The sequence below is a fragment of the Artemia sp. Qi Xiang Cuo genome, chromosome 2, assembly GCF_049724085.1.
Source record: "Artemia sp. Qi Xiang Cuo chromosome 2, ASM4972408v1, whole genome shotgun sequence".
Classification (NCBI taxonomy): domain Eukaryota; kingdom Metazoa; phylum Arthropoda; class Branchiopoda; order Anostraca; family Artemiidae; genus Artemia; species Artemia sp. Qi Xiang Cuo.
Window position 1 is genome coordinate 46,753,727 of NC_142795.1, and position 24,487 is coordinate 46,778,213.

Sequence of the window (24,487 nt, forward strand, 5' to 3'; positions counted from 1 at the left end):
CGGGGGCAGACAACACACAACACACGCACACACTTACGGGCAGACACACGTCAGCACAGGGACTAACCCATTAACCTACACACACACATCTCTGACATACACTTTTACGATGTTGAAAAATACGAAAGAGCTAATTCATTAACCTATAGAAAAAAAGGTTCTTATTTTATATGTGAAACTAAGCATTATTTCATGAATTATCGAGTAGACGCGGCGCATGCCCGCTCGCCACACACACACACACACAGGCACACATGCAGCACACACTTACAGCACACTCACCGACACGCACACACATCGGGGGTGGGGGAGATTACCATTTTAATATCTCTGACCTATAATATCTCTACCTAAACCTAGTTAAACAGTAATTGGTTTCGTTAATAGAACATTAAACGCAACATTTATTATTATTTCTTTATTTGCATATTGGAATTAACCTTTTAAAATTAGAATAGCCAAGGCTTATGATGTTTTGAATATTCTCGTTTATTTGATTGAAATTGTTTAATTATAAAATAAAATAATGACCTTTCGAGATTAAGGTCTCGTTAGGTTTCAGTTCAATGTCTTCTTTTGCTTTGAATATTCTCGTGTATTTAATTGAAATTGTTTTATAATAATAAAAATAACCTAATGAGCTGTTGAGGTCCAGTTTGAACTTCCTGCATTCAAAATTTGGTCCAAATTCAGGATCTAGATCCACACTTCTAATCCCCCCCACCTTCTAAGAAATAAATAGATCTCCACACACGTGACATGTATGCGTAAAAATCAACTAGAATAATCTTCCTCACTGAATTTGAAGATGCTCAAGACTGTATGAATCAGGATTTTATTTCATATTTATATATTTTGTTTGCTATTCCACTGGTAGCGTTGATTTTCATCAAAGCTGGTGTTTATAAAGGTTTTAGTAATAGCTTAAAACCATTAAAACTGGTAAAACAAGGCGAGTACATGTCCCGCAGACGATTTTTGAGTTCCAATAAAACTGGTAATTTTTGAATTGTATACAGGCCTATAAAATTTGTAACACCCTGAAGGTTCCTGTATCTCATTAGCCTAAATATATGCATGCTAATTCAGTTATATTGTGCCGCAAATTTTTTACATGTCAATCATGAAATAGCATTATTCACCGCATGCATATAAGGAGTCGATTTACTAAATTATTAAAATATTTTTAGAATATCCGTTTAAAACTTACGTTGATAATAACAGCTAGGTTGCCAGAATCCTTCTCTACTTTGGAATGGGGTGCGAGACGAATTACAGTTAATCTTTTTGCATTCAATGATTCAATTAATCCCGTCTCAGTCTTATCCAGAGTTTCATCCAATTTTGCGCGTTTTTGCTGCGATGGTTGATCAACAACATTCTAAAATGACACAATTTAATTAGCTACTTCAATTTTTACTTATTCAGAATATTAATGGAGGGCACTGGGCCTATCAATTCCATAGTACCAAACACAAAAAGTTGACCATTATAGATTTTATTTTTTTTTATATGCATAGCTTTTAAAACTTTTTATATACCTAAATTGTAAAATACTTAAAATCACAGAAAAAAGGAAGAAGGAAGACTCCGAAATAACCTAAACCAAAAATTATTAAGTATATGAAGGGAGTCACTCTCTAGTCAATATCTCGCCCCTTTATGCTAAATTTTTTTTTTTTTAGCACTTTCAAAAGAGGTATCTATTATAATTAACCAACCTGTATGATTCAGGAGTTTGTGATTTGAACAAAATCCGAACTTTAACGTAAAGAATGAGGTATAGACTGGGGGGTAAACCCATTAATACATGTGATAAAAACATATAAATATAGAAGTTTCGTTGTGTAAGTTAATTCGTAAGTTAATTCATAACTTAATTTTGAAAAAGCCATTTTTAGCCAACAAATTTGTAAACATGCTCTTCTTAATCAGATAGTGAGAAAACATCCCTTTACAGGTAGAAGAACGTAGTGATTTGATTATTTTATTGGTGAAACTACCCGTCCTGTTTGAATATTAACACCTTTTTTCAGATGGAAAGGATGAAAAACGATTTGATTATTTTTATAGCGAAACTGACTGGCCCTGTTTTTGAATATTTACCGAAATTTGATGAAAAAAAAACAGGGACTTTTTAATTAGAATAGGAAGCTTTTTTGAAAGCGCTAACATCTTTAGCGTAAAGAGCATTATATTGATGAGGGGGACTACCTTTCATATGTGGCGAAACTAATATGCAAATTCTATTTTAATTTTTCATATACAATGAGCCAAAATCAAAGTCAATCTGCTTCTCTCTTTTTTGAATATTTACTAAAATTGAAATACGGGGACTGTTTAATTAACATTTAAAAGAAGGAAGCTTTTTAAAAGAGGTAACAACACGGTGAAAAAAAAGCATAAGGAAGGAAATTCTTCCTTAACTTAATGGCGAGACAAAAAATAGATTTCTTTTTATTATAATAATTAGGAAATTTTACTCACCAGAATTGACTTAAAATATTCCATATATATGTAATTGGTTACAAAAATATTGATACTGATAGATTGAATGAACTATTCAAACTGTAGAAAATTCTAATCTGAAACTTGAATATATACAAAAAAAATAATTGAATATATTGGCAGCTAAACAAGGTTTTCTGACATGGATTTGCTCTAAAAGACATGTATACAATATATATCATGAAGTAGAAATCTAGTCTATGTAAATTATGTCAGAAAAGCTTGTCCTTCATAACATATTATGCAATTCCTAACTAGTACAAGATGGAACATAGTCTACCCAAAGTATATACTCACTCTCTTTGAAAAGGTGAAGAGCTTCTATAGAATAACGTTGAAATTGCTATACAGGGTACAGAAGTATTAGGAAATGTGAGGGAGTTCTGAATCTCTTTGAAAAGGTGTAGAGGCGCGATAGAATAACGTAGAAATTGCTATATGTCTACGCAAATAACATGGAGATTGCGATATGTGTAAGCAAATAGCATGGTCCTATACCTGCAAGCAAATAACATGGGAATTGCTATATGTCTAAGCAAAAGCATTTCCTATACGTCTAAGCAAATAGCATGGTAATTCCTATATGTCTAAGCAAAAGTATTTCCTATATGTCTAAGCAAAAGTATTTCCTATATGTCTAAGCAAAAGTATTTCCTATATGTCTAAGCAAATAGCATGGTAATTCCTATATGTCTACGCAAATTCAATATGTACATACTACTTTTGTTGCCACTTCCGCACAGTGTATCAGTCCAATTATTGGCTCTTGTTTTTGCTCTAGAAAGCACATTTCGTGGAAATACGGTAGAAATCTTTCAGTAAGATTTGTACAATATTCAGAAATTTTCCGAAGAAAAAACTATAATAGCTGGGAAAGTAAGTTTTTCAAAAAAAAAATCATGTCGTAGAACATAATGTCCATTATGTCCTTTTGAACATAAAATTATCTTCCTAAGAAACAGAGAACAAAATTCCGCATTTCTTTTATATTTCTAAAAAATATTTCGGGAAAAGTCAATGTTGAATTCAAATTTCCGATTTTTTCGCAATGCAACGCAAAATTGTTTCGTTCGCGTACAAATAATTTTATATTATAATTTCATTTTTCATATTGATAACTGTCAAATTTGTTTTATATCCTAAAGATAATGTTTTTTCTAAACATGGTAAAACAATTTTATTCCGGTGCAGATAGACTGATGGGTCTGACGTTTTAATATATTTTATAAGTCTAGTGCCATGCAGAGCAAGCAAGAAAACATGCACCCTTCTATATTAAAAATAAAATGCACACTAATAAACAATTTCTAAGATTGTTATCGCGCAGCGATTTTCATGGCATTCTAGAAGTGACTATTTTTCTAAAGAAGAATTTCAAGGTTTTCAAAATATCAGTAAATTTTTGGAATCTCTAACTTGTTTCACTAAACACCCCTCCCCCTACCTAACACCAAATAACTTTAGACATATAGGCGGAGAATAGCAATAAACAAAAAATATTTGTAATGTAACCTGATAGTAATATAATAATAAGTAATTCTTCTTTTAATATACAACTACAAAAATATCCGAAGTCATACGTTTCAAACGAAAAAAAATCCGAAATGCACTTTGAAACATCAACAGAGGTAACACAACAGAGGTAACACTAACAAGATAAACCACGACACAACACTAAAAAAACGTCCCAAGTCATACGTTTGAAACGAAAAAAATTCTAAAATGTACTTTGAAACATCAACAGAGGTAACACTGACAAGATAAACCCTGGCGCGTCGCCACAAAAAATATCCTAAGTCATAGGTTTCCTATGAAAAAATTCAAAATGCACTTATGAAACATCAGCAGAGGTAACACTGACAAGATAAACCGCGAGACAAGACTTCAAAATATCCTAAGTTAGACCTTTCAAACGAAAAAGCTTCGAAAATGCAGTTAAAACATCAAAAGAGGTAACATAGCCCAGATAAACGATGACGCAGCACTACAAAAATATCCTAGGTCATACGTTTCAAAAGAAAAACTTCCAAGATGTGCTTTGAACCATCAACCAAGGTAGCACAGACAAGATAAATCCCAATATAGGTCCACCGGTGGTTAGGTTAGCCCCCTCCCCCCGTTGGTATTGCTCGCTAGGTTCCGATTGAATTGGAGGCTTGAGGCTCCCTGGTTGAATTGCTTGCTAGGATCTTCCAGTAGCTAGGTTAGGGGGTCCCCGTTGGAATTGCTGGCTAGGGGCCAAACTTAAAACGAACAAAACTTACTTCAAACAGGCGTTTTTATACTTCTCCCTTCCCCCTCCCTAACAATAATAGTTCAGAATCCTAATGCCTCATTTGCAGTTTACCGAAAACATATTAAATCTTACACCTTTTTATATGTTTATAACGTTTAAGAATAATAATAAATTAAACTGAAAAAAATCTTGAATTGCTAATTTGTCAAGAATTTATATCATTACATATTGATATTCAATTTGTTTTCATTAGTTCTGTCCGGCCACCTCGATTATCATAGCAATTTATTTTTTGTTTTTCGTCAATGTTTTGAAATATATAGCACTCACTTCAAAATATAAATAGTTTTCAATAAAACGCAAATGAAACAATTGGCCTTAGGAATTTTACAGTTAGAAGAGGAGGAAGGGGGCAGTAACCAAACTCCTGCTTGAAGTAATTGTTGCTAATTTTAAGTTTGACTTGAATATTTAATTTAACTTTCCCTCGTTTTAAGATTTATTTATTGATCTTTATCAGTATATATTATATTTGTACTTGATATGATCATTTATTTTAATTTCTGTTAGTTTTGGGTTTCGTTTATTCTTTAATACTAATTCCTGTTTGTTTTGAATTTGAATCATTATAGAACTTCATTTCTGCTGGTCTTAAGTTTAACATGGCTCTTTTTTTTCTTTGGAAAAATTATTTTTCGATTTTGTTTTTAGTTAGTACCATATATATGACTTGTTATTAAACAGTTCGTGGTAACGAACTGTAAGTAAGGAGCGACCCGGCTCAATGGTAATCGAAACTCTAGAAAACGGGTTTTTCATACCAATAGATACATCAAAAGAATCGAATTTTAATGCTGATTTCAAATATATAACTTTCATCAAGTTTAGTGCTACCCATAAAAAGTTACGCGCCTGAGAAAATTCGGCTGATTTTCAAAAAAAGGGGGAAAGACCCCCTAAAAATTATAGAAATTTAATGAAAATCACACCATCATATTCAGCGTATCAGAGAACCCCACTGTAGAGGTTTAAAGCTTCTATCTACAAAAATATGGAATTTTGTATTTTTTGCCAGAAAAAATATCACGGATGCGTGTTTATTTGTTTTTTGTTTTTTTTCCCCCAGGGTTGATCGTATCGACCCAGTGGTCCTAGAATATCGTGGGAGGACTCATTTGAACGGAAATTAAAAGTTCTAGTGCCCTTTTTAAGTGACCAATAAAATGGAGGGCAACTAGGCCCCCTCCCAAGCTCATTTTTTCCCCAAAGTCACCCGATCAAAATTTTGAGATAGCCATTTTGTTCAGCATGGTCGAAAATATGATAACTATGTCTTTTAAGATGACTTAATCCCCCGAAGTCCTCGGGGGGAGGGCTAAAAGTTATGAACTTTACCCAATGTTAACATGGGAAGTATACAGAAGTTTTCAGGAGGGTTTTTTTCTGGTAGTGGGGGGGATGGGTCGGGGGTTATGTTGGAGGATCTTTCCATGAAGGAAGTTTTCAAGGGGGAAGGGAAATTGCCATGAAGGGGGCGCCGGACTTGCCAGCATTATTTATTGGTTATTGGGAAGTATAAAGACATTTTCAGGAAGGATTTTTTTCTGGACGGGGGGGGCTGGAGGAGGGGGTTACTCGGGAGAGTCTTTCCGTGGAAGATGTTTCTTTGGGGTAAGGGACATTTCTATGAAGGGGGCGCCGGATTTCCAAGCATTATTTAAAAAACGATCAGAAATTAAATTGAAAAAAACAAGTTAACGTATATGAGGGGGTTCTCCCCCAAGTCAAAACCTCGCTCTTTACGCTACAGTTTTTTTTAGTGCTTTCAAAAGAGCTATCTATTCTAATTAAACGGCCTTTGTGATTCAGTTGTTTGTGAATAAAAATTTTTTAACTTTTAACGTAAAGAGCGTGGTATTGACTAAGGGGACAACCCCCTCATATACGTAATAACATATACGTAATAAAAAAAAAAACAATAAAAAAAACAAGCGATACGGCTCAATAGTAACCGAAACTCTGAAAAGCGGAATTTTGATATCAATAAATCAAACAGTTCGTGGTAACGAACTGTAAGTAAGGAGCGACCCGGCTCAATGGTAACCGAAACTCTAGAAAACGGGTTTTTGATACCAATAGATATATCAAAAGAATCAGATTTCAATGCTGATTTCAAATATATAATTTTGATCAAGTTTAGTGCTACCCATCAAAAGTTACGCGCCTGAGAAAATTTGGCTGATTTTCAAAAAAAGGGGAAAGACCCCCTAAAAGTTATATAACCTTAATGAAAATCACACCATCATGTTCAGCGTATTAGAGAACCCTAATTTAGAGGTTTCAAGCTCCTATCTACAAAAATGTGGAATTTTGCATTTTTTGTCAGAAGAAAGATCACGGATGCGTGTTTATTTGTTTGTTTGTTTTTTTGTTTTTTTTTTTTCCCAGGGGTGATTGTATCGACCCAGTGGTCCTAGAATAACGTAAGAGGGTTCATTCGAATGGAAATTAAAAGTTTTAGGGCCCATTTTAAGTGACCAAAAAAATGGAGGGCAACTAGGCCCCCTCCCACGCTTATTTTTTTCCCAAAGTCACCCGATCAAAATTTTGAGATAGCCATTTTGTTCAGCGTGGTCGAAAATATGATAAATATGTCTTTTAGGATGACTTAATCCCCCGAAGTTCCCAGAGGGAGGGCTAAAAGTTATGAACTTTACCCAATGTTAACATATAGCATTGGTTATTTGGAAGTATACAGAAGTTTTCTGGAGGTTTTTTTTCTGGTATTGGGAGGGAAGGGTGGGTCGGTGTTTATGTTGGAGGATCTGTTCATGAAGGAAGTTTTCATGGGGGAAGGGAAATTGCCATGAAGGGGGCGCCGGACTTGCCAGCATTATTTATTGGTTATTGGGAAGTATACAACCATTTTCAGGAAGGATTTTTTCTGGAGGGGGGGGCTAGAGGAGGGGTTACTCTGGAGAATATTTCCGTGGAGGGTGTTTCTTTGGGGTAAGGGACATTTCTATGAAGGGGGCGCCGGATTTCCAAGCATTATTTAAAAAACGATCAGAAATTAAATAAAAAAACAAGTTTTTTCAACTGAAATGTAAGAAGGAATATTAGAACTTAAAACGAACAGAAATTATAACGTATGTGAGGGGGTTCTCCCCAAGTCAATACCGCGCTCTTTACGCTACAGTTTTTTTTTAGTGCTTTCAAAAGAGCTATCTATTCTAATTAAACGGCCTTTGTGATTCAGGGGTTTGTGAATCAAATTTTTTTTTAACTTTTAACGTAAAGAGCGTGGTATTGACTAAGGGAGAACCCCCTCATATACGTAATAACATATACGTAATAAAAAAAAACAATAAAAAAACAAGCGATACGGCTCAATAGTAATCGAAACTTTTAAAAACGGAATTTTGATGTCAATAAATGTATCAAAAGAATGTGTTTATAATGCTGATTCTAAATATATAAATTTTATTAATTTTAGTATTACTCATCAAAGGCTACGAGCCTGAGAAAATTTACTCGATTTTTTAAAGAGGGAGAAAACACCCCCTAAAAGTGAAAGAACTTTAATGAAAATCACACCGTCAGATTCAACGTATCAGTAAACCTTATTACATAGGTTTCAAGCTCATATGTGCAAAAATCTGCAATTTTGTATTTTTTGTCAGAATAAAAATATAAGAATATAGAAGTTAGTTACGTAAGTTAATTTGTAAAGACATCCATTTAGCAAAAGAAAAGTAAAATTTTTATGCAAATAAAAGCTGCATTAACTAAAAAACGATCAGAAATTAAATAAAAAAAAACAAGTTTTTTAAACTGAAAGTAAGGAGCGACATTAAAACTTAAAACGAACAGAAATTAATCCGTATATGAAAGGGCTGTCCCCTCCTCAACGCCTCGCTCTTTACGCTAAAGTTTGACTCTGTCTCACAACTTTATTTTTTTAAACAGTAAAAAACTTTAGCGTAAAGAGAGAGGCGTTGAGGAGGGGACAGCCCCTTTCATATGCGGAGTAATTTCTGTTCGTTTTAAGTTTTAATGTCGCTCGTTATTTTCAGTTTAAAAAAACTTGTTTTTTTTTCAGAGCGCCAGATTCAAAGCCAAATTTGAATTTTGTCGAAAGTTAGGAGTGTCTTTGATGGACAAAAGGATAAACATTTTAATTTTTATAATCCTTTGAACTTCCCAAGTGAGGTAGGAACGGATGTAGGAATTTGAAAACACTTGTCCGGGCTGTATTTTGTCTATAAATCTACTTCCAAAGCTTTTATCCTAGTAGCACAAAACTTTGAATAAAAATTTTTTATAATTTAAAACTATTCCCTCAAGTATATTTTATTCTGTTTGCATTGAGTACTGTTAAACCTTTATTGCTGAGCTTGTGGGCCTAGTAGGTTTTATTTAGTAATACTAGACACCCGCCAAGCCTAGTCAGCCAATTTTAACTAACCATATGACATGCAACCAGATTAATACTAACTGTTTCATTGAATAGGCATTTAGATGAGTTTCCTTGTATCACTACCTTCATTTTTATTTATAGACTTGCGAATGATTTTAATAACCACGTTCCAATAATTTATGAGACACTAAACAAATCCTTGTAGTGTATAAAAAAAAACGAAACATTTTTCCTCAAGATCAGTGTCACATTGGCTACTTGTGGTTTTCCAAAGCATGCTCACCAATGCCCTCAAAAACTTACGTCTTTTGGTTCCAGAGATATACGTTGTTTTATTTCAGTCTGGTCTTGGGAATGAGAGGCAATGTTAGATAGTTTTCAAAATTATCTGGGAATAAAACACGTCAATATGATTGTTGTAGAAGAAACTGAGCCTGTTGGAGGTAATTAAGATAAATCAGTCTAGTTGCCTAGCTTGCAAATAGATATTCTGAGGTGATTACGAGTTCAATTTATGGATTATTAGTTATGTGATCCTCCAACGCATTCTGCTATAGGCATTTTGAATTCAGGATGTTTAGTAGGCTTAGTTTCGGGGTTGACAAAACATAAGAGAATGGTAATTTTAAAGCCGTTCTCATTTAGTATGCAGGCTGAAGTTGATTTCCTTCTCACTATTATCAAGACTAGGTTCTGTCACTCCTATTCGCTAAAGGCATCGCATACGAAGATGGTTTTAATTAGCATGTTTTGATTCCATGCTGTAAAGCATTTTTTTTTTTTAAAGCAATTCTTCAGCACCTAATTGAATGATGGAAATTGGTTTTGAAATCTTATTTCATTCTACGCTAAGCGTTGCGCAGTAAATCAAGCAGGTCTGCTGGTACCAAATTGAGCTGATTTCCACTGGTGGTATAAAAAAGTCGGAATTTGACTGCTAAATATTGTGAAAGTCTTCATGGGAAAATCTTTAAAGTGCGAAACTAAGGCTGCCCTGTAGAAATATGAAAATTCAATTGGCTGTACTAAGGTTGTCTAGAGTCAATGACTAGCCACGTTTGTCATCAATGCTTAGGTAAAATTCTAAACATAAGGCTTTTGTCTATCTTGAAACGTAGTTGAGGAATGTGAATAAAACTCATAGGAATGAATCCACGGCTTTAATGATCCCCTGGGAAGATATTTTAAATTGCCTGTCTCCACTCCTCCCCTCTCTGAAGTAAACTGACCTTACATGGCCACTTTTATACTCTTTTGTTACTTTTATAATCTTTACGTAATAAAACTGAAACCTTAAAAAAATAGATCTGCTGCTCAATTGAGGCGCAAGGAAAGTGTTTTGAGCCTCGCACCTTTGCTCAATCCTGACTTACAAGATTTTAAAGATTTGAACATAAATTTCTTAAATTTACGGAACAGGTCAAGATTTGGCTTAAAATCCTGGTGAAATATAGGTAATCGCATTAAAAAAAAGCCAATTAAGAAGAAATTTAAAATTTAAAAATAAAAATAAAATTGTTTTTGTCAAAATTTATATAGGTCTTGACATGTCACACATCCAATCTTCTAAGCACTTTAAATAAGGAAGTGGTAGAGATAGTAGCTTCATATCACCTTTTTGGGGTAAATCTAAGACCCTAAAATCATCCCTGAAAATTTCACTCGCATTTATTAGCTGCTTTTCAAAATAGCAAGAAGCTCCTCAACTTGAACTTTAACTGTGTTTTTGCTGTGTTTTCGATTCAATAAACCGAGGTAAAATACTTTGAATCCTAATCTACCCCCCTCCCCCTGGATCTGCCACTGACCTGTAGGCCATAGGAGTTTATCTCACTGAGACTAAGCTAAGTATCTTCGAATGTAGACAGAGAAACCAATTTTGCTCAGATCAAGAACTTGAATGCTGTCAGGATAACTGACAAGTACCCTAGTATAAAAAGGGAATGTCATCCCACAACACCCATATTTAGGCTTAGCCCAAAACTATTTACCAAAAATAATGGGAGATTAGGGAAGAGCCCCCCCCCCCTCCCCTTCCTTATGTTTATTTTAATGCTCACAGGAAGTTAGAAAACTTGGGCCTAAGTATGCACTTTTCAGGCCAACTCCACCCAAACCTACTAACCTTCCTCCTTAGAAGCTGGTACCCGATGTACATATTTTTATGAAGCTTCAAATCAATAAACTCAGTTGAATAAATCTTAAAAATAACTGTTTGTATTAACCATGTATTTTGTGAGAACTGGATGCATCTTTACGATCAAATGCAACACCACGCAGAATACTTGCCTCTGAAACAGAGAAGAAACGTCCATGATTCAGAATCATACTCGACCTCTGTCATTTCTGTAGCTTCCAATATTCTAATATTTGTTGGCAGGAACAAAATACCCTAGGCCTTGGCTATTCTACTTATAACGTCGTCACTACATTTATTATCTTTACTAATAATACTACCCATGTATGTCAAGCTATTACTTGATCAATCTTCTCGTTTGCCATCACTTCTTCACCTTCATTTATTCCTAGTCTAAGTAACTTAGTCTTCTTAAAATTTAATTTCGAACATATTTTTGTACCTTAAACTCTCAAAACCTCCAAAAAATCATTCAATTTGCTAACATTTTTTGCTAGGACACTAATCGTCAGAATATTCTAAGTTCTAGGAGAGTTTTGAGTTTTCATTTGATTCCAAGCTCTCCCATAGGCTTTGCGGTGTTTTTTTTTTTTTTTGAAAAAAAATCCATCAAAAAGATCCATACAAATAAGGATAGAACGTAACCTTATCTAACTCCTGATTCAATGTGGAACCGGCTGCTATGCTAACCTCATTTCCTACCTTAACCCCAACAATGTTGTGCTGATACAAAGCAATAATCATTTTAATGTATTTATCTGTTATACCATACAAGGGTAGGACCTTCACTAAAGCTCTTCTATCGGTCAAATCAAGCGCTTGTTCATAATCTATAAGGAAGAATGGCGTCTAATGACTCCAGGACTTCTCAACTGTTATACTAAGAGTGAAAGTTTGGTAAAAGTATCCTCTCAACTTCCTAAGAGCATACTGTTCTTCTCCTAAAACTTTATCTACAGAATCTCTAAGTCTGAAAAGTAGCATAATACTAAGTAATTTGCTTCCTATAAAAAACATTATAATGCCTAATTCCTAGAAGATCGGGAAGGGCTCAGCTTACAGGAAGTAAAAAGTTCTAGTACCCTTTTCAAATGGCTTAGAAGAATGGAGATCCACTAGCTCCCCTCTCACGCCCCATTTTTCTCCAAAGTGATCAGATAAAATTTTTAGATAGCAATTGTGCTCTGCGTAGTTCAAAGGTCCAATAACTATGACTTTGGGGATGACATGACCTCCCTCCTCCGAAGTCTCTGGGGAAAGAGCTTCAAGTTATGAAATTTTAGCATTATTTACATATATTATCTGTTATTGGGATGAATACAGACATTTTTGGCGATAGAAGATTTTCTGCAGGAGAGGGGGTGAGGGATATTTGCCATTTGAAAAAGTTTTTGTGTGAGGAAAATTTCTGAGGGTGAACTTTCCAGAAACAATTTTACACTGGGGGCTTTATTTTCTTTTTGTTTTGGACTGGGGAAATTTTCAGTGGGGCTGGAACCTTGGAGGCATTGTTATATGATCTTGGGACTATTTTCAACAAAATAGGTATCTCAAAATTTCTATTGGATGTAGGCTATTTGGGGAAAATTCGGTGTGGTGAAGGAGGTCTTGTGTCTCTCCAATCACTTTTGACTCTAAAAATGGCATTAGAACTTTTGATTCACAATCAAGTGAGCCCCCTGCGAAATTTATACGATCATGCCTTCCATAAGAACCTTATATGCTAATAATGGGCAATTAGCATAAATTAAAGCCCTTGTCCTGAGAGATTTGGGGTGAAAGTTTGAAATCTCCATAGACATAATTACTGGACCTTTCAACTGTGCTGAACAAAATGGCTATTACAAAATTTTGATTGGATGTATTTGGAGAAATGATGGGCGTGGGAGCCTGGTTGCCCTCCAATTACTAATTATTCTTTAAAAGGGCACTAGAACTTTCAATTTTTAATCAAATGAGTTTCTTTTGATGTTTCTACATCAACTGCTTTTATACAAATGCCTTGGTAAAAAAAAATAATAAATAAATAAAAAATTGTGGTCACATCGCTCTTTACTTATGCAGCGCTATTGCGCTGGCTATGAAAAGGATTTAGACATAACTGGTAATAGTTTTGGAAAAGATTCATCAAAAAAGTACACATAGTGCGTAAATTGACTGCTATAGAATGACTACAAGATCAAAGGCCCCTCAGAAAATCCCCCCTCCTAAAAAATTATCCCAAAGTGTAAAATTGAGCAGCTACAGAGAAAGTATGTAAAATTGAGATTACAAAGACAAGAAGGAATTTGGGAATATTCTACCAATAACTCAAAATATAGTTAAAATATGTGGTGTAGAATATCCTACAGAATAAACTTTCACATTTGTATTTTTCTGAATTCCTTTTTCGTGTTTTTTTTGGGGGGGGGGGGCGGGCAGAGTTATCATATCAGAATAAGATGAAAGTTGAAACTGGGGCTGATATAAACCCCAAAGGAAAAATTATTAGATGTTTCGAAGTTTTTGAACAAAACAAATATGTTAAATTTCCCATCCGATGTATTTTGGGAAAACAGATGTAGGAGGGGGGCTAGTAGTCGTCCAATCATTTGGTCACTAAATAGGGCACTAGGATTTCCAATTTCCGCTCAAATTAGCCCTCTCCCAATCTTTAAGACTTTAAGAACAATCATTCAATACGATCACCCCTGGGAAAAAAATTAATAAACACACATCTGTAATGTTTCATCTGGAAAACCAATAAAATCCCAAATTCTTGTAAACATGAGCTTGAAACCTCTGCAGTAGGGTTCTCTGATATGCTGAATCTGATATATAAGATTTTTATTAGGATCTCTTGAATTTGTGGGAATTTTTTTCTCCCTTTTCCGAAAATCAGGTAAGTTTTCTCTTGCTCGTAGCTTTTGATGGGTACTATTAAATTTAATGAATTTTATATATTTAGAATCAACATAAAAAGTCAATTTGTTTGATGCAATAATGATTATCAAAATTCCCTGTTTTTGAGTTCCGCCACTGTTGGTCCAAATCGTTGTTTACTTACAGTTCGCTACCGTGAACTGTTTGAAACTTGAATAGCCCTGTTGTATTATGAAATAAAAAAAACAATTTTTTTTTAACTGAAAGTAAGGAACGACGTTAAAACTTAGAACGAACAGAAATTATTCCGTATATGAAAGGGGCTGTCCCCTCCTCAACGCCTTGCTCGTTAAGCTAAAGTTTTTTATTGTTTAAAAAAAATAGAGTTTTTATAAATTAAAAATTTATAGTAAATAGCGATGCGTTTATGAGGGGACAGCCCCTTTAATATAAGGAATAAATTCTTTTAGTTTTAAGTTTGAACGTCGTTCCTTACTTTCAGTTAAAAAAAAAAACTTGTTTTTTTTTATTTCATTTGTGAAAGTTTACTAATTAATAGAGGTTTTGATTTTGACTCACCATGCATGATTAATTAGAACGAAATTTACATATCAATTTTACTTTTATTGGGTTAAATGGCTTTCTGGAAAGTTGTTTAATTTTATTTACGAACGTTTTTATTAGTAATAAATATACGTAACTTACGAATTAACTTACGTAACGAACTTCTATATTCATATAATTTTATACGTATATTAGGAGGTTTGCCCCCTAGTCAATACCTTGCTCTTTAAGCTAAAGTTCGAATTGTGTTCCAATTCTTTAAAAATGACCCCTTAATCACAAAGGCCGTTAATTAGAATAAATAGCTCTTATGAAAGTACTGAAAAATTTTGGCTTAAAGAGCGAGGCATTGACTAGAAGGTGAAACCAATCATATAGCTAATATTTTTTTGTTCGTTTTAAGTTTTGATGTTGCTCCTTACTTTCAGTTGAAAAACTTGTTTTTTTATATTTATTTTCAGATTTTTTTAAAAATAATGATGGGAAATCCGGCGCCCCCTTCATAGCAATGTCCCTTCCCCTTTGAAAACTTCCTTCATGAAAAGATCCTCCCATATAACCCCTGACCCACCCCACCCCCCACTACCAGAAAAAATTCCCCCTGAAAACGTCTGTATACTTCCCAATAACCAATACTATATGTTAACATTGGGTAAAGCTCATAACTTTCAGCCCTTCCCCTGGGGGCTTCGAGGGATTAAGTCTTCCTAAAAGACATAGTTAAAATATTTTCGACCATGCTGAACAAAATGGCTATCTCAAAATTTTGATCGGATGACTTTGGGAAAAAAATGAGCGTGAGAGGGGGCCTAGTTGCCCTCCATTTTTTTGGTCACTTTAAAAAGGGCACTAGAACTTTCAATTTCCATTCATAGGAGCCCTTCCACGATATTATAGGACCCCTGGGCCAATACGATTACCCCTGGGGGAAAAAAACAAACAAAAAAACAAATAAACACGCATCCTTGATCTTTCTTCTTGCAAAAAATGCAAAATTCCACATTTTTGTAGATAGGAGCTTGACACATCTAAATTAGGGTTCTCTGATACACTGAATATGATGGTGTGATTTTTATTAAGGTTCTATAACTTTTAGGGGGTCTTTCCCCTTTTTTCAAAAATCAGCCAAATTTTTCAGGCGCTTAACTTTTGATAGGTAGGACTAAACTTGATGAAACTTTTATATTTGAAATCAGAATTAAAATCTAATTCTTTTGATGTATCTATTGGTATCAAAATTCCATTTATTAGAGTTTCGGTTACCATTGAGCCGGGTCGCTCCTTACTTACAGTTCGTTACCACGAACTGTTTAATCATATTTCAACTTAATTCAAATAACATGGAGTCAAACTCTAAGTCGGAAAGGGAAGTTCCCGTTCTGACTCGGAGTTTTAGAAGGAACCAACTAAATTTAAAGTTGACAGAACTCCTTATTCCAAATAAGCAAGCAATAATTTAAGTAAAGAAGGTTTTCAAAACATCATTAAACCCTCTTCACAAAAAAGTACTGTGTGTCATCTACTAGGTGTTAATAAAAAGATTTTGTGCGTCCGAGTATCTTCAAGTGTTTTTTTTTTTTTTTTTTTTTTTTTTTTAATTCCTTGTCCACTTGGTCTTGTGAAGCCGTCCTGGCCGAGTGGATTGTTGCGCTGGATTTAGGATCCTTTGTCCGAGAGGACGAGGGTTTGTATCCTATTGTACCCAATTATTAGGTTTGGGACGGGGTCAGTGGTGTGACTCTTTAAGCTCAGCCAGATTCGACCCAATTTTAAATGGGTACCTGGAGAAATCTGGGGAAGGTAAACAGGAAGGGTGTGCGAAAGCACAGGATGGTTGAACCCCAACCCCCCATTGCACCTTCCTGGCTGAAGGGCCAAGAAACGGAGATCAGCGGTGCCGGTAGGGACTGTAAAGTCCCTTGCCTTATTCTTTACCTTCTTACCTTTACTTGGTCTCATACCCGCAACTACAGGGAATAATACCATTTCAAGCCTTGCGATCAAGAAATTGTCCACTAGGCGTACTTTGGAAGCTCTTTCCGCTTGAAGCCCCCCCCCTTCAAATATAATTCCTTTTTAGGCTTATGATGCCCCGTTTTGCCTTTTCCATCTCCGTGTGGGTAGACCTGTGAATGTAATATTTTATGCTACACATAAACTATTGTCACAGTAGGAGCATCACTATTACCCCCTGCCCTTATCACCAACAATAAAGGCGTGTATCAGATATATTCCTGGAAATCAAGAGGAACTAGATATCCATTTCTGTCTCCCCCTTCCCTAGAACTCGTTCCATGTTTATCTGAAAATTCATTGAGAGTTAGGATGTTTTGGCATTAAAATACACTTTTTGATGTATCCCCCTGTCTACAAATGATCACCGCCCCTTCTTCAAAACAGCTAATGCTTACCTACACATCATTGAATATAATTTTATGAAATATGAAGCAAAATAGTTAAGTTAAATGAATCTTTCAAATAAATATTAGAAACATTTTTCTGCAATAAGAGGGAGGTAACACCCTACAGCATCTTTGTTAAGGCTTAGCCAAAACGAAATAATATGAAAGATTAATTCCTACCCCCCTCATCAATTTTCCAATATTTATATAGTGGTTCATGGAGATTTGGACAATTTGAGCATTGAAATCTGCTCTTTTAGGCATCTGGCACCCCCCTGCCTGTAAAATGACCAACGGCCCCTCCTTCATAATAGCTGGTAAACGATTATACACTTTTCTTCTTTCTTATTATTTGTCTTAATTTACCCTAACGATGTTCAATTTTACATTCGGGGAGAAATATTCCGGGGAAATTTTGACTGTTGGAAATCCCAAAAAAATATTTCTGGAGCATTTTCTCCAGGAGGAACTATTTCCAGTGGAAACTTTTCAAAGGGAATACACTGAACCCTGAGCTCAAGGTGTACAGATGTTCCTACCATTACAGAATGGCATCTCACGATTTTTGCGGCCTTTTGCTTTAGGAATGACATGAACGTAGGCTTTTTGCTCGGAAGCATTGATGAACAATGAAGTAGTTTTCGCTGGCAAGGAAAATAGTAAAATGAATTTCTAAGCAGTGGCGGAACCAGAGGGGGGAGGGGGGGGGGGGTGCGCGCCCCCCTAGCCTAGTCTTAAGTAGTGTAGTTTACTTAATTAACTCAAGTTTGCGTTAATTAAACTTGCTCCTAACGCAAGTTTATCGGATCAACCTGTTTTGTCCCCCCCCCCTAAAAAATTTTTCAGTTCAACCTATTTCCCCCCCCCCCAAAAAAAAAAATCCTGGATCCGCCCCTGTTTTTTAGTGGGGGCAGGGGGAAGAACTACTGATAAGTTGATATATTGGACCATTCTTGAAGAATTCTTCACTATTTAGGTTTGATGTATTATGTACGGTTGCAATACAATATCCCATAAGGAATGTGTAAAACTGTGAAGAAACCAATCTGGGCTAAGATGGTCATTTTTAAGGCTTACTTTGTTTTTCAAATAAATTGTATTGAAAAAATTGTTTTTGGATACCGTTCAAATTACAACCTTTTTTTTATAGAATTAGAAGCTCCATTTCCACCTCAGAATGTCCAAATAAAAAAAGGGAAAGTTCGCGACTTCTATAAGCTTGAAAAAGAAATCGGAAGGTGAGATTTTTTTTATATATTTTCAGTTTATAAGAGCGTTTTTCATACTATTATATTAGCTTTTGTGGGAAAACTGAATGAAAAAGATGGGGAATTAAAAGTAGACTTTAAAATAGGGGATGGAGAACTGTTCGAAAATATCAACCGAACTTCTTGCTAAAGCGATTGCCAACTATGTACTTCATATTAAGATTAATAAAAAAAAAAATCAGATTATTCATTAAAAATTCATTAAAAATTCTGTATGCCAATTCCATGGCCCTTGCATTTCAGAAATAGGTCTTAAATAATTGGGTTAAAAAGTCAAACTTTAGTGGAAATAGCGAGGTGTTGGGGAGTTTGGTGCCCTCCTCATTTACGAAATAATTCCTCCTCGTTTTAAGTTATAATGTTGCTCCTTATTTCAGTTCAAAAACCATGTTTTTAAAATTTCATTTCTCATTGTTTTTCAAATCATCCCCAGGCCCAATCAAGATATGATTTGGGCCTGGCCGCGTATATCCGCAATTTCTTCTTATCAAACTGTAGCCTATACATCTATAATTGTAAGTTGATTGGTAGCGTCCCGATTTTGTAGTTTTTTTCAGCTTAAGAATTAGAATGTTGGATTGCTACTTAAAATTTTGGACAAAATTTGAATATTTGGTCAAAATTATCGATGAAATTTAGTTTTGTTGAATTATATTTTTACTACAGAGTTTTAGGTGGACGGAGAGGGGCATCAAAAATTTCAATCGATAGCAACTTGGTCCTCTTTGGGGCAAAATTGTAGTTTGGTTCACAAAATGGCAGAAAATACCAATCTCCCGCGGCACAATCCTTTTGGTAACTTAAAAAGGGCACTGGAATTTTTAATCTCCGGTAGAATGAGCCCTTTTCCGATCTTCTAGAACTGTTAATTCAATCCAATCACCCCTGGGAAAAAGTAAATAAACGTGCTTCTGTGGCCTTTCTTCTGGGAAAAATTGTAAAATTTCACATTTTTGTAGATCTAAATCCCAACAGCAAAGTTCCCGCCATCTCTACAGCAAAGTTGCATCTCTACAGCACAGTCTGCTACTGCTGTAATCGAAATCTCTACAGCAAAGTTTTTCTTTTGTATGCTGATTCTAATGGTGTGATTTTCATTAGTGTAACTTGCTTTTTTTGGAAAATGGTCTGTCCTCTTTTTTGAAAAATCAAGCAAAAATCCCCAGGCTCGTAGCCTTGGATGGGTAACACTAAACTTAATTAATTCTTTTATATTTGGAACCAGATGCCAAAAGAAAGATCGCCGATGCCTGTTTATGTTTAGATTTTATTTTTTTGTGAAAAACTGTAATAATTAATATTTCAATTTTCTGTAAATTATAGTAACAACGGACCAGTTATTCTTTGATATTTCTTTCAGTTTTGTAAAAATATCTATGTATCATGCTTGCAGCTATAGCTCCAACATAGTAAAGAGCGATTTATTTTTAAATTAAAATTTCTTGAGTTTTTAGAGAGTTAAGTTCGTGCCGTAAAATTTATTTATTTCATGACCGGTAAAGGTTATTGAAATCCTTACGAATAAATCTTTTATTTTTTGCTGACCACTTGAGGATTTTCCTGCTTCTATTCCTGTTTTTTTGCATCGACTTTTTATTTTTGATAAAGCGCTAGTTTTTCAAAATTCCACAGATATAATCAAAAACCAGTTTCTTTGCGACAGTTTTTCAAAAATATGTTGCATATACCAAGAAACAGTAATTTTTGTTCATTTTAAGGTTGAACTTTGCTCTTTATCTTCATCAGAAAAACCTTTTTTTTTAATTAGTTTCATATAGGATAATATTTCATAAGTAATTGAACACCTCGACACCTCGAAATATCTACAATAAATATTTCTTTAACTACAACTTCTCGAAGATACCTATAACAATATACTTTTTGGACTCACTATGTGACAACATTGCACATTTTTTATGGAAAAGTTTAAGAGTGGCGGGAAATATACCTATTCTTAATGTCATATTTTTACAAAACTCGTTTTCACTTCTTTAGCTTATTCCCCTGAGTTAGAGTAAGGCCTTTTTATTAGGTTTATTGTATACATCTAAAAAAATTTATCTAAAACGAGTGCCCTGTAAAACGCTAGTAGTAAGGCCATAGGGAATATGAACTGCACAAGAATATACAGTGCAGTTTGACAAGCACATTGCAAAAAGCGACAAATCCCTCTATATTATAGACCTATAAAGTGATCAAACATATTATACTTGGAGCCATGGACGAGATTGTGTACCGCAATAAGACTGGTTTCTGAGGCAACACCCACTTTTTGGGGCCAATCAGAGAGAGCGGAGGCTACTCCATATACGATAACTTGATTAGTAATTGGATTAAAATTAAAGAGGTGATTTTCATTGTAGTTCATATTAGTCAGAGAATTGAATTCAGAGAGAATAGTATATTTGAGACGATATTCGTAAAGAAAATGAGTGGAAAATTTACACTATTGGAGCTTGATGGTGGAGCAGGTAGCAGCAGCAATGATACAAGGGTGAGAGTAGCAAACCTGGCTGTGGAAATAACACAAGGGTGTAGATTAAGCCTTGAATGGGACGATATGTATGCTAGATATGGGATATCTTTAAGTAAATTTAAATTGGAGGAGCTATTATGTTTTGCTGTGAAACTGAACATTGTACATATAAATAGAACTCAGGCAGCATTAGATGCACTAGTGAAATATATTGATGAAAACAAATTGAATCAGTGATTATTATTGTTGCAATTATGCCCAATAAAACTGTTTCTAAATCAAAGATATTTTTCTTTCTATAGTAGGCTAGTGTTTTTTTAAGCAGAAAAAAGAATCCTGGTTAGTCTGAAGTTGGTTGTGAGAGTGTTAGGACTCTAAAAAATGTATAGATTTGAGAAAGAACTAATCATGCGGAATCTTGTGTTAGTGGAAAAACGTTTGATTCTAGACGATGATTTTCTTGATTTATCTATTCAAAGGAAGATATTTTCTCAGGGAATGCTTGTCGATATAATGAAAACTGATTCTCCATCATTAGACTATTTTAATGAAGCTTTTACTTTGTGGTCCAAAGGCATTTACACAATTTATTGACATATTAATCACGACACAGCAAAATGATATTGTGGATATGCTTTTAAACACTAGCTTAAAAATTTAGGAATTTTTTCATGATAAAGATGGTGTTCAACGATGATTTACTCCTCTGTCTCTCTATCCCACTCAATTTTTTGATAGTAGCTCAGTTTCATTTTGACGGTGAGAGTGTCAACACATGAAAAAATGTTCGAGAGTGTTAAGGAAAATATTAGATCTTCAGCAAGAGCCGTTGGTGAGGAATGAAAATCTCAGCAAAATGGGAAGGGATTCCAAAGGATGCGTACGCCTCATTCGCTCATCAGTTTCTATCCAGGTGGGAAGCGAAGGACATCAACAAGGACTTTGAGGAATAAAACGAAGAAGACCAATAGGAAGAAAAAGAAAAATATTGTTGGATCAAAGAAGGATTTCTTCTCTTAAGATGACTTATCTCCACCCACAAGGAATCACATCCATCAATCAGTTCCTCATTGAATCTGTTCAATGCTGAAAATGTTGATGTTAGTGTCAAGTATGGCTACTATGAACAATTTCATCATAGTAGCCATACATATATTTTTCTCTCGGAAAATATACACTTTCAAATATTTTCCAATGAAGACTATTTCATTGATTTGTCATCAACCTTTATTGATTTATATGTTGCGGTGAAGAAATAGTCAGATAATACAACTCCAACTGCTGCCGATGGTCTATCCTACGAAAACTGTATTCTACACAACCTGTTCAAGCAAATTAATGTATTTCTTAATGGAACTTTGGTTAGCACTAGCAATAATTTATCCAACTATGCAAGCTACATAAAATTTATGATGATGACACCAAAGGCAGATAAGGAGTTGAGAGGACAGTCATTGGGCTATGAATATCGATCAGGTGTTGATACTGACGGTGAGGTGACTACTGCAGTGACCCAGGAGTATCATTTAGTTGAAAAATTAAATCATAAGACATTCAATATATCCCAATGGTTACCCCCCAATGTCAAGATTGACATAAAGTTGCAACAAGCCCCATCGAATTTCATTTTGAGAAAAACACTTCTTGCAGCACCCGGTTCAAATGTCATTATCCCTTCGGCAATTCTTCATCTCCGAAAAAAACAGGTTATGAGCTCTGTTGCATTGCCAGTGGAAAAGCTAAGAGCCAATTACAACAACATTAAACTTCTTGTCCCCCATACGATCACCAATCAACGTCATATTGCCACTGGCTCTCGTAGTTATACCGATTCATCATTTATCAATGGGGAAATCGCATCAAAACTCACTTTGGCCTTTATGAAGAGTGGCAGAGCCGTTGGACCCTGGACTGCATCCCCCCATGATTTTAATTTTTGTTGGTCTATCTAGCCTTGTGTGCAAAGTGACTGGTATTCTACTGCATACTCTATCATTTGACAAAAAAGTTCTATAGAGCTCTGTATGAGTTGACCATGCACTCCCTAGATCATGACTCCCAACTATTTGAAAATGGAATAACCGTTTCAATGTTTTCAAAAAATCATGGTGTAATTGTTTTGGACCTGTCGGGGACCCAGGATAAGAGCATAGTACGAACAGGGAATGTAAGCATCGATTGCAGATTTGCCAATGCTTTGACTGAGATTTTCACGCTAATATCATTGAGTCAATTTGAAACCTATTGGGAAATCACACCCGACGGCAGGGTTCTACTAGACCTAGCATCATGAACACAAACCAAATAATCAGCGTATTTAATATGGATCCATACATGTCCCAGTACAAGTCCTATTGCATACCATCGGACTTCATTGAAAAAATTCCAAGTATTAACAATACCCTAATCCTTGATAATAGCAGTCCATCAACTTTGAAAACAGGCCATTGGCTATACATCTTTCAAACAGCGAAGAATATTGAATTTTTTTATCCTCTTGGCCTGTCGTATAAATTCTAAACTTCACGCATCGGCAACTTTATTGAGAGCAGTGGGAAAACTATTATTCAAAATCAAAGGAGAGTACAGGATTTAACGACTAAGACATGCGGCTTTCATGCACTACTCTTTTTCATGTTCAGATGTCGTGGCTATACCTACAAGCAGTTTCTCAACATTTACGTTGGCTTTCCTCGATTTAATGACTTTCTAGTGGAAAATATACTTACAAGCGTGTTTAATATTGACTTTAGTGCCCTACGAACAAAATGTTCTAAAAATGTATGTGAAATTGCTTATTAATAAAAATAATGTATATATATGATAAAAAACGACTTTTTTACTCTTTAGATTTCATCTTCTACTACGTATAGGTATTTGTCGAGAACAGCTAATGCAGGTAGATTATCTGAATTCACGGTATACTGATACTGATGTGCAGCAATGTCAGGGTCACATTTTATACAGTAGAGTTTAACTTCACTCTTATCATATCTTTTTGTATAGTCAATGATACTATTCTCATTCATTTTGTAGAATTCGCATGTTTTAATTTGCTTATTTGAAGCAATGTCACAAACGGTGTCCTCAAGTGGCGAATCACATTCCGTAACAGCCAAATGAAAATCAGTGGGCTTATAATCATAATGGCCATTGTCTTCACAACGATGACGTAGAAACCAAATTCTTTTGTTGCTCCAACAGTTGAATCGCTGACCTGGCTCCTCCTCCCAAAACAATCTAAAGCCACGACGATACCAATCTCTTAGTAATAAACTAAAATCACGTTTAGGATTCTTTCCAATTACACCAGGATATGTTTTCTCCCACTGATTACATTTATCATAGTGGCAATTAGAGCATAGGTGCCCTCTTGGATGAAAGTCACACACCCATTCAAGACAGGAATTACAACCTTTAATTTGTACGGCATATACTCTATGCAATTTACACGGGTTGCATACTCTGCACTTTTCATCATACTCATCATTCATTGTACAATTCTCACATCATGACCAGCTGCCAAGTATGTACATACATACTGGACATGTATGGAACATTTTTTCATGTGTTGACACTCTCACCGCCAAAATGAAACTGAGCTACTAACAAAA

The 24,487-nt window shown here is 35.0% G+C and overlaps 2 protein-coding genes across 2 annotated transcripts in view; one reads left to right on the plus strand and one right to left on the minus strand.

Moving 5' to 3' along the window:
- The window catches only part of LOC148955285 (uncharacterized), a 287,431-nt gene that overhangs the window by 210,293 nt on the left and 52,651 nt on the right, over positions 1-24,487 (minus strand). The gene's annotated exons all lie outside the window — the stretch shown is intronic.
- The window catches only part of LOC148955287 (myosin light chain kinase family member 4-like), a 49,244-nt gene continuing 34,221 nt past the window's right edge, over positions 9,465-24,487 (plus strand). Inside the window, exons 1-2 of the mRNA XM_089108127.1 lie at positions 9,465-9,607; positions 18,280-18,367. Of these exons, the coding sequence (XP_088964253.1) occupies positions 9,529-9,607; positions 18,280-18,367 (167 nt within the window). The 5' untranslated portion in view covers positions 9,465-9,528. The remainder of the gene's footprint in view (positions 9,608-18,279; positions 18,368-24,487) is intronic.